Raw genomic sequence first — 10,910 nt, 5'->3', positions numbered from 1 at the left:
CCGGGGAAGTTAGACCTTGGACAGCTCCTGGCTGGGCCTTAGTTTCCTCCAAGGAAAAGTGACAGCTTGTAAGGAGCCCGGATGCCAGAGACCCTCCACTGCAGACCTCCAGCCAAGTCGATGTGGCATCATCGATAGCCACGCTAGGGGTCAGGCCCCGTCACTGCCGCCGGGCTGAAATCCAGCACCTCAAAGGGGTGGCCGAAGGCTCCTCACGCCCCCTTCGGTAAAATGAAGGGGTTGGGCTAGATGACGCCGGGGGTCCCTCCCAGCTGAGCTTCTGCTGCTCAGCTGGAGGGCTGGGCCCGGGGAGGGGGTGTGGACTAGGGGGTCCTAATTCTCTCCGCTTGCCCCGGCTCCCCAACCTGGCCTCCCTGGGGCTCCTTTCGCACATTCTACCACCTTGCTGGACCGAAGCGCTCGTCTACTCACCTCTGTTCCGGGTCGCTCTGCCGGACTCCGCCCCTTTAGGGCGTGGGTAATACTTCGCCGACCCTCCCTTAGCGGCCGAGTCTGGGTTAGGGCGGGAGGAAGGGGATCTGAGCCAATGGCGATTCCACTCTGCCTCCTGCAGCCCCGCCCAATCCGGCTGCGCGCGCAGCCCCGTACCCGGCAGGCCTTGTGGCGGGCGCAATGGCGGCGTCCGTGTGCGGTCCGCCGGTTGTCCGGGCGCTAAGGGCGAAAAGGGCTGCTGGGGGCTGCCTTGGCCCTGGGGGGCCCCGGCGCTGTGCCTATGAATGGGGCGTGCGCTCCACGCGCAAACCTGAGCCGCCGCCACTGGACCGCGTGTACGAAATACCGGGGCTGGAGCCCGTGACGTGGGCTGGCCTCCAGTACTACAAGCCGGGCCTGGCCAGGCCCGTGTTCCCTCCGTGGGAACGAGGCTGGGATGACCCGAGGCGACGCCGTCACGTCCCGCGTGACAGCCACCCCCTGCGGCGCCTCGAGCTCTGTCACGTGATGCACCAGAGCTGTCGCCTGCTCGAGGGTGAGGGGACAGCTGGGTGGGAGGAATTGAGGCGGGGGAAGGATTGGCTCGAGGTGTGGGATAGCGATGGGGAAACTGAGGCGGAGGGGAGGGGCCAGACTGGATGGGGGTACAAGTGAGGAGGATGTTGCAGGGGAGAGGAGGGACAGGGAGGATGGAGAGACTGAGGCCAGGGAAAGGATACCAAATCCAGGGCGCTTTCCACGTTTGAGTGTACTGGATTGTGGGGGCCTGCTTAAGGATTCCAGGTTTCATCCTGGAGGCCATAGGAAGCTACAGAGGAGGAAACTGAAGCTGTCGTCCCCCCCCCCCCCATTTGCCCACGGTCAGACCATTTGGAAGAAATTGAAAAACCAAATTTTCTGACCCAAAAACCAGTGCATTTTCCATTGAACCACATTGCCGGGGTCATGCAGGTATTAAGTGCTGGAGATGCAGTAGCTCACATTTACAGAGACTGAAAAGTTTACCAAGTGCTTTACTGACATTCATTTGATTTTCATATTCACTCTGTAATGTAAGGGTCTTTGCATCCTGCGACCTGGCTTCAGACCTCATCCCCCAAATGAAACTGTCCTCTCCCAAGTTTCTAGTGATTTCTTAGTCTAAATTCATGTTACAAATGGGGAAACTGAGACTCAGAAAGAGGAAGGGTCTCATCATGTGACATATCCTTTTATGTTTCTTTTAAAATTTTTTTATTTAAAAAGGTTTTCCCATGGTTACATGATTCTTGTTTCCCTCCCCTCTTCCTTCCCCCTTCCTAGAGCTGACAAGCAATTCCACTGGGTTATACATGTATTATCACTCATCCTATTTCACATTATTCATTTTTCTAATAATCTTTTAAAACCAAAACTCCAAATCATTTACTCATATACATAAGTGATAAATCATGTTTTCTTCTGGATTTCTACTTCCACAGTTCTTTCTCCAGATGTTGATAGCTTTCTGTCTCATAAGTCCCTCAATGTTGTCCTAGATCATTGCATTGTTGTTAGAAGCAAAGTCTATCACATTTGATTGTTTCACAATATCGCTTTTTACTGTGTATAATATTTTCCTGCTTCTGCCTATTTTACTCCGCATCAGTTCATGTAGATCTTTCCAGTTCTTATAGAAATCAAGCAGTTTGGGGGCAGCTGGGTGGCTCAATGGATTGAGGGCCAGGCCTAGAGACAGGAGTTCCTGAGTTCAAATCTGGCCTCAGACACTTCCTAGCTGGGTGACCCTGGGAAAGTCACTTAACTCCCATTGCCTAACCCTTACTGCTCTTCTGCTTTAGAACCAATACACAGTATTGATTCTAAAACAGAAGGTAAGGGTTTGAAAAAAAAAGAAAAGAAACCAAGCAGTTCATCATTCTTTATAGCACAATAGTATTCCATCACCATCATATTCCATAATTTATTCAGGCATTCTCCAATCGAGGGGCATCCCCTCAATTTCCAATTATTTGCCACTATCAAAAGCACAGCTATAATTATTTTTGTACAATCAGAACCTTTCCCATTTTTAAAAATCTCTTTGGATACAAACCCAGTAGTGGTATTACTGGATCAAAGGACATGCAGGCTTTTATGGCCTATTCTTAATGCTCATCCTTGACTTCTCTGTGAAATTTGAATCTTTTGGCCACCTTCTCTTTCTTGATACTCTCTTCAGGTTCTCAGGTCACCCTCCCTCATTCCGTTTTCCTTCCACCTATTATAGTGTTCCTCTCTTTCCTTTGCTGGATTCTCCACCAGATCACACCCTCTGACCATAGATGTCTTTTGGGCTTTGTCCTTCTCTCCCTCTAGACTACTTACTTCATTTGAGCATCGAATTGGCTTCCAAGGATTCTGTCATCCTCTCAAAGCAGGTGACTCAGAACTGTTTCTCCAACCCCAACCTCACTGCTCACCTACAGTCTTGCATCTCCAGCTGTTTATAAAAGGCAACTAGGAGGGGGAGCAAGGTAGCTCAGTGCATAGAAAGTTGGCTTGGAGTTAGGAGGTCCTGGATTTAAATTTGGCCTCAGATACTTCCTAACTGTGTGGCCCTGGTCAAGTCACTTAACCCCATTGCTGAGCCCTTGCTGCATTTCTGACATGGAATCATACTTAGTCTTGATTCTAAGACAGATGTTAAGAGTTTAAGGGAAAAAAAAAGATAACTGGAAATAGGGAGACTTGAGTTCAAATCCAGCCTCAGACACCCTGGACAAGTCACTTAACCTCTGTTTACCTCCATTTCTTCAACTATAAAATGGAGATTATAACAGGACCTACTTTGTGAAGATCAAATGTGATAATATTAGTAAAGCATTTAGCACAGTGCCTGGCACATAGTAGGTGCTATAAAAGGTAGCCATTATGTATTATAAAACATCTCAAACTATATTCTGTTTAAACTCAGTATTTCTGAAATGGAGCTCCATCATTCCCTCCCTTTTTATTCTTCTCCAAATGTTGCATAATTATTTGTTCTGCCATATCACTTCTCTTTCATTGACTCAAATAGCATTCCTACAAGTTGGGGAGTAAGCCAAGAGGCAGTTGGGAAGGGATCTCTGAGGTCACTTAGACTAAATTCTCACCTAATTTTGGACCCTTCTTTACAGCATAACCTGACTAGTGGTCACTTAGCCTCTCCAGTCAGCCAGTGACTTCATGAGGGTTTGTGACAGGGTTCTTGTCTCTGGAAGCCATTAGTTGTGGGTAGTCAGGATCTGTGATGGAGTGGAAGGAGCACTGGGAGTAGTTGGAAAGCCTGTGTTTGACCACTCTCATGGCTACTTGGCTCTGTGTGACCTTGGGGAAGCCTCTACCTCTTAGGGCCTCTTATTTTTCATCTGTACAATGAAGGGGTGCATTACATGAGCTCTAGCCTAGTACATTCAGCTTTACAGGGAATTGTCTGGCCCCATGAAACCTCCTTGGGGCACGGCGCCCGCTGGGTGTCCTGAGATCCTTTTCCAAGCCTGAAGGCTAAAAGCTCAACCAGAGCAGTTTTCCTAGGTCCCAGACTAGTGGTGTATGTAAATATGACGACTCCTCTTTCAGAGCATTTCCACCCTCTTCTTTGATCCCAGCAGTGTTAGGGCTGCCCACCACAAATGGTAAATCCCTTTTATGCCGGAGGGAACAGCCTAGTGAGGTGAAAAAGATCCCCCCAGTTACACCCATCTCGCTCTGCCAAGGGCAGCTTGACTGCAGAACTTTGGCCTTTCAGTTGTGAACCCTCCCTTGAACCCTGGAGAGCCCAGAGTCGGTAGCTGTCTCCTGAAATGGTCCTTCCAGAGTCTGAGACTCCCCTTCAGTCTGGCTCTCTTGGTGTTTAATTCATGACTTGTTCTGGAGTCTGTGAGCCTTAATAGATAGACAGCTCTCAAGAAACTGCCCAAGCTCTGCCAGCCAGGTACCAGCCCTTTGAGCTGTGCGAATGGCTGACCGGCATCCCATGACGGCATCCCAGGAGAGCTGAACCTGGGGCTGTCGTCGGCCCCTGTATAGGAAGCCCCGTAGAATTTAGAGGCAGGTTGGAGGGTCCTGGAGCTCCCTTTTGATTCCAGCCTTCCCATCCTAATTGTCCTTTTTGCTGAATTACCTCCAGGTGTAAAGCAAGCCCTCTGGCTCACCAAATCCAAGCTAATAGAAGGTCTCCCACAGAGGATCCTCAGCCTGGCCCAAGAGCCAGCGAATCACATCGAGAACCAGGATGAGCAGGTCCAGAAAGCCATCTGGCACGCACGCCTGTGGCACTCCACTGAGGACATCCCCAAGAGAGAGACATACTGGTAAGCCGGCTACAACCAGCGTGCGAGGAGTTCCATCGTGAGCGCCACTCACACGCTGTCTATTGTTTCTCCCCCAAAGCCCTATCATGGTGGACAATCTCCTACAGCTGTGCAAAACAAAGATCCCTCAATACCCCGCTCTGACCAGAAGGATCCAGGCCAAGGACTACATGCTGTCTGCCTCGTGGCGCCGAGGTCAGTGCTGAAGGGTGCGCTGGGGCCGGGGGCGGGGGGGGGACCTCCACCCCCATCCTCTGTTTGTCCTTCTGGTAAAGGGTCACTTCATGCATTATGTAAGGGAGGAGTTCAGGCAGGAACCCCGATTCCAGTCCTGGCTCTTGCTTCTTCCTTGTGGGACCTTGGACACGTTTCACCAGATTAGATAACCTCTCAGGGACCCTTTCTATTCCCCTCTAGTGTGCCACCCCAAATGGGGTGCATTGAGGGCTGTTCTGGGCTTTGTCTTATGTTTGAATTCCCCCATCGTTCATTGGCTTTACTGCCTATCCTGACCCCTATTAGGGAAGAGCAGCTTTGGGGGTTCAGAGGCTGCAGGAGATGCCAGGATCCCCTGGAAGGTGCCCCGCTCCTGCTATTTGGCCTTCCTGAGAGAAGCTGCTTGGCCAGAGCTCCCTCCAGGTCCTGCTGCCAGGGGCCTCTGCAGAGCAGTCTGGATGGACAGAAGTCTCAGTTTCCTCAATCAATTAGAACCTCATTAAGGAGAGAAATACATACTAGCAGACGTCCAGTGTTGCCTGTAATTAAGCTCCTCCATTCCCTGTAGTCACCAAGGAGGATGTGTGGCGACTGGAATTAGAAACCACACTGGTGCGGCCTGTGGAGAGGCTCCAATGCCCGGGTCACTGGAGGTCCAGGACATGGAGGGTCTCCCCTGACATGTGGGCAAGAAGCAAGAAGTCATGAAGAAAGACTCCTCTTTCAGTCCTTGCATTTTACAGATGAGGAAACTGAGTCATGGGGGAGTAAAAGCGACCGACAAGAAAACAAAACTGTTTCACAAGGTGTAAAGCAGCCAGGCCGGTTTTTAAAAGCCTCCTGTCTGTCCACACAGGTCATCTGTTCTTTAGGGCCACCTCCTTGGGTGGGCCAGCTTTTCCCAGCGTGGCTGCTATTGCTCAGGCCACTCCTTAGGGACAGTTTGAGCCACATGAGACTGTCCTTGTCACTGTTCAGAGTGCTGAGGTTGGAGGGTTCTTACTCTGTTTCTCAGCTTACAAAGACACTGCATTTACTTGGCTCCAAATGACCTTCGGCTTTTCCTAAAGTTCGGATCTGCCTCAAAAGGATGACCCTCTGGTGCCCTTCTGGGCAGCCAGAGTAGGGCCTGAGGCTTTTTTAAGCCCTCACCAAAGACAGAAGAGCGGCAAGGGCCAGGCGGCTGGGCTTAAGTGACTTGTCCAGGGTAATATAGCTAGAAAGTGTCTGAGGTCAGATTTGAACCCAAGTTCTCCATCTCTAGGCCCGTTGCTCTCTCCACAGTGCTACCTAGCTGCCTTCTGAAGCATTTTCCAAAGAGGAGCCCAGACCACAGGCATTGAAGAGACAGTCCAGAATGAGGAAGGTGGTAGCCAAGGGGTGTTCTCTTCCCCCAGACAGGCTGGTGTTGGGTTCAGCTCTGGGTGCCATATTTTAGAAGTGTTACGGACAAGCTAGAGGACATCCTTAGGAGGGCAGCTGGGATGGTGACCAGGCATCTATTTAAGAAGAACCAGAGATGTTTAGCCTAGAAAAAAGGACATTGAGAGCAGACTATGGAAAGACCTTCACGGGGCTTCTTCTCTGATCCTCAGGGGCAGAACTGGCTGGAAGCTGCAGAGAGACTAACTGAAGCTTGGCATCAGGGAGAGCCTCGTCTCTCTGTGGCATGGACAGCCTTGGGAGGCTTAGGGAGATCACTGGTCCGAATGGTTTGACCAGGGCACAGTTCTGTCCCCCAAGGGCCTGGACTCAGTCCGAGCAAAGGCAGCTTCACCGTAGCAGGGGCTCAGCTTCCCCAGGGCTCAGGCTCTGGCCCTCTGCCTTCCCTTGGTCCAATGCCTACATGTTGCTGGAACCTTCGTCTCCTCCATTCCCTTTATTACGTGCCGGGACACCAGGAGAGGCGTGAGGTCAGGATTTCTGCCCCCACACTGTCTGCAGCTGGAGAGACCCTAAATGCTGCCTGGCTCCTTGACTGCACCTCTGATTTGAGCCTCAGTCCTTCCGTTTTCTGCTGGCGTAGATGGTGCCTGGGCCTGCCCTTGCACAGCCCCACAGAGGAGCGTGGCCCAGGCTGGCACCAAAGGCTTTTCTTTTAGTCTCTCCCCAATTCCTGCTTCTTCCCGTTGCACTCAGGCTCTCTGCCAGGGAAAGCAAGGCTTCTGTGGACAGGAGGCCGGGGAGTTAGAGCCTGAGGGGCCTGAAAGAGGCTCAGCCCAAGCCCGACTGGTTTGTCAGGTGAAGAGCCTGAGGCCCAGGTTCTGGAGCTCGTCTGCCAGAAGTAAGGTTGGAACCCAGGTGTCCTGAAGTCCCAGCCCCATGTTCATCTATTCCAGGCTAGTCAGAGAGCTGATGCACACGGCATGGGAGAGTAGGAACTGGCTACCTGCCGTGGGTCCTCGGTAATCAGTAGGAGCCTCCTAATTGCACGTGCAGGAGGGAACTAGGTTTGCCTGTTTCTCTCTTACAGAGTCAACTTTCCTTCAGATCCGTGGGCTTAACGGCACCCGCCTTAGTGCCCGGGAGCCTTTGGCGCCCATCGCCTCCCCGGAGGAGGTCCAGGCCACCGAGAGTCACGTTCTGGACACCTTCTACCCCATCGCCCCGACCATTAATCTTCAGGAATGCGACATTTATGACGTGAGAAACGACACAGGTTGGTGAGGCCGAGGGGGCCCGGCTGGCCCCTTCCCTTCCATTACGGTCCAGGCAGAAATGAGGAGGGCACGTGGTTAGTCCAGAATGGAGTCGGCGAAGGCCTGGGCGGGCAGGGGGAGCATCTGGAAAGCAGCCCCCTGGGTTCCCCTCCCTCGAGGTTTGGCCGCCGGCCTGCCAAGCCTGGGGGAGCCTGGCTTCGAGGGGGTCTGGTCGTACAGATGGGCCAGCTGTGCCTTCCGCTCCGACATCCTCGGCCCCATCTAGGATTTCTGCTGACCTCTCTGAGGACTGTTTGTGACTCCAGGCAACTCCGTCCATCCTTGCTTTTGTTTTTCGTTGCTATTCTTGGAGTGTAAAAAGGGTTGCCCGGCCTCCCCGTGATACATCCTGGCCCTGTGAGCCTGGGAGGAGATTCTCAAAGAAGATTCTCTAAGAAGGATGCAGCTGGAGGGCTCAGTGCCTAGAGAGGGAGGTCCTGGGTTCAAATCTGGCCGCAGATACTTCCCAGCCATGTGCCCGTGGACAAGTCACTTACTCCCCCATTGCCTCGCCCTCACTGCTCTTGCCTTGGAACCCGTACACAGTTTTGATTCTAAGAAGGAAGAGAAGGGTTTTAAAAACTGCCTTTACTTTGAGGCTCTGGGCAGGTTGCTGCTCTGGCTGTGTGGTGGGGAGGTGCCCCCCCCTCGGGACGTGAGGAAGAAGGCGGCCCGTGTGGCTCCTGACAGGCCCGGGCTCTGTCCTGCGGCCCAGGGGCTTGGGCCAGCCCTCCATGGGATTCCCTCTGGATCTTTCAGGTTTTCACGAAGGCTACCCTTACCTGCATCCCCACACCGTGTACTTCATGGAGTCGGCCAACCGTCGTCGGGCCCGCTTTCGGCCCGAGCAGCTCCGAGCTAAGATGATCATGTTCGCCTTTGGCAATGCCCTGGCTCAGGCCCGGGCTTTGTATGGGGTACGTACCTGGGGAAAGGCCCGTTGGACCTCCTTGTCTCCCTGCCTGGCCTTGTCTGTGTGCGAGCCCCCCTGAGCCAGGCTGGAGGCAGAGAGGCCCTGAGCCTCCGTGCCAGGGTGAGCAGAGCATGGGCAGCGGGCGGCCCCCCTCAGGAGAAGGTGACCAGGCTGAGATGGACGCGCTGCCTGCAGCCAGCCTGTCCTCCCGTCCTCAGCAGCCCCGAGTACCCTGGCACAAGCCTTGAGCTGGTGGGGAGGTGAAGGGGCTGAATGGGGGCAACACAGGTACCCTCTGGCTTGGGGCAGCTCCGGCAGGCGGGAGGCTTGTGAGCAGTGAACCCCAGGCCCTGGGCCGGTCCCCACATCTGTCACCTGCATTTTTAGCAAGGCTTAACTCGGCAGAAAAGCAGATTTTGGAGGCCCATTGAGTGAAGTTAAGTCCTGACTCCTCCCGTCCATCTGGAGCTGTGTTTTAGACCTGGAATGTGGGGTGTTCACTTAACTGTGCTCTCTGGACACCCCAAGGCTGAGGAAATGGCCTTTTCCGGGCCCCTGTGGTCGCCAGCCAGGGTAGAGGCCCTCGGAAGCATTACCAGCTCAGTGCCTGGACACAGGCAAGGGAGTCGAGGAGGCAGGGAGCGTGTCAGGCCCTGGGGGAGCTGGGGCTCAGCTCTGCCCTTTCCTCCCCCCCAACCCCGGGCCAGGGCAGCCCCTGGCTGCGGCTTCCCTTCTGGGCCAGGCTGTGGCCCCCTCAGTGCCATGGCCTGGGGGTGTCAGATGGACGTAGCTAGTCCCGGCAGAGAAGAGGCTCCCCGAGAGCCGGCCAGTGGCTGAGCGAGCAGGCCCCTTTGTGGGAGCCAGGACCAAGCTGCCCGCTCGAGGCCTGAGGCTGTACTGTCCATCCCCCCAGGAGGAGGCTCGGCCGCTGGAGCAGCCGCTCGTCGTGCAGAGTGTCGGCACCGATGGCCGCAACTTCCAGTTCCTGGTGTTCCAGCTGAACACGACTGACCTGGCCTCCAGCGAGGGGGTCAAGAACCTCATTTGGATGGATTCCGACCAGCTTCTCTACCAGCATTTTCGATGTCTTCCGGTCATTAAGAAGAAAGTCGTCGTGGTAAGTGTGACGCCAAGTTTGCAGGGTCGGGCCACGCTCTGATTCTCCCGCGGCCTCCAAGCCCCGTCCTGCCTCCCCGAGTCTCAGAGGAGCTAGTGGAGGGGACCCTAACCTGGCACCCAAATGAGGGGGTCACGAGGATGCCCAGAAGCCAGCGTAGCCGCTCCCCTGGGCAGCAGCGTTATCGGCCTGCTCACAGGTGACCCTGAGGGACCCGAGAGGGACCTCAGGGGTCGCCGAGTCCAGCCTCTTCAGCTGAAGAGGAAACGAGAGAAAGAAAGGCTATGGAGCAAGTCGGGGCAGAGGGAGGATTCGCACCCAGCGTCCTCTTCCTCTCAGCCATGTGAGGACCCCGCTGGGGAGCTTCCTAAGAGAGAGAAGGAAGCAGGCCAGGCCTTTGCTAGTGGCAGCAGGATCAGGTCCGTCAGCCCGCGGATGAAGGGCCTCCTCTAGGTCTAGATGAGAAGACGGGCCCGGAGTGGGGACGCCCCCAGCCCCCTGCCTCCAGGCCAGGGTTCCCTTCCCTCCCGCACCTCTGGGGCCGAGGGGGCACCGAGGAAAGAAGCGCTGACTGGCCCGTGGCTTCTCCCCAGGAGCCCCCTGGAATCATCGATTACCAGCCCGAGACCTTCCGGAAGTTTTTCGCTCTGTACCTGCATGGTGCCGCGTGAGCTCCGTGCCGGGCCGTGTGCAGACTGGCCGGGGGACGCCGAGCGGCTCTGGACACCAATAAAGAGCTTTCTAACTCCTGGCGCTTGTCTTTCATTGGAGGGAGTTTTCAGGGTGCCGTTGAGAAGGGCCTTGAGCAGGCGTCCAGCCTTTTGGGGGAAATAGCTACAGCCCAGAGTGCCGAGGCCATTGTCCATCAGGAAGCACTTCCGAGCATAGCAAGGGACATCCTGAGGGGGACACACGAGGCCCGGCCGGCAGCATCTGTCCGGGGCAGTCCTGGACGCTCATGTGCGCCGCTCCAGGAAGCAGGAAACCTTGTTGCTGGCTGATGTCTTCTCAGGCTCCTCCCGGGGTCAGAGAGGGACGCCGAGGGCCCCCCGATGCCGCCGCCGCTGCCTGGGCATGAGTGGCAGAGAGCCCCCCTCCCACCTCGGGGCCTTTGGCCTTCTTGTCCGACGCTTGGCCTCGACTCCAGGCGTCCTGGAGAGATGGAGAGACGAGGGCCTTTCCCAGAGAGCAGCCGC

The 10,910-nt window shown here is 54.9% G+C and overlaps 1 protein-coding gene across 1 annotated transcript; it reads left to right on the top strand.

Moving 5' to 3' along the window:
- The first annotated feature begins 633 nt into the window (after nucleotides 1–633).
- On the top strand, nucleotides 634–10,465 carry MRPL37 (mitochondrial ribosomal protein L37). Its single transcript, XM_044671814.1, has 7 exons — nucleotides 634–988; nucleotides 4,586–4,769; nucleotides 4,849–4,964; nucleotides 7,459–7,644; nucleotides 8,444–8,601; nucleotides 9,511–9,714; nucleotides 10,308–10,465. The coding sequence occupies exons 1-7, from the start codon at nucleotides 634–636 to the stop codon at nucleotides 10,383–10,385; spliced, it is 1,281 nt and encodes a 426-aa protein (XP_044527749.1). The 3' UTR covers nucleotides 10,386–10,465.
- The last annotated feature ends 445 nt before the right edge of the window (nucleotides 10,466–10,910 follow it).

This window comes from Gracilinanus agilis, chromosome 4 (assembly GCF_016433145.1).
Source record: "Gracilinanus agilis isolate LMUSP501 chromosome 4, AgileGrace, whole genome shotgun sequence".
Classification (NCBI taxonomy): Eukaryota; Metazoa; Chordata; class Mammalia; order Didelphimorphia; family Didelphidae; genus Gracilinanus; species Gracilinanus agilis.
Note: the sequence above shows the minus strand (reverse complement) of the source record. Positions and strands in the feature narration are given on the sequence as shown.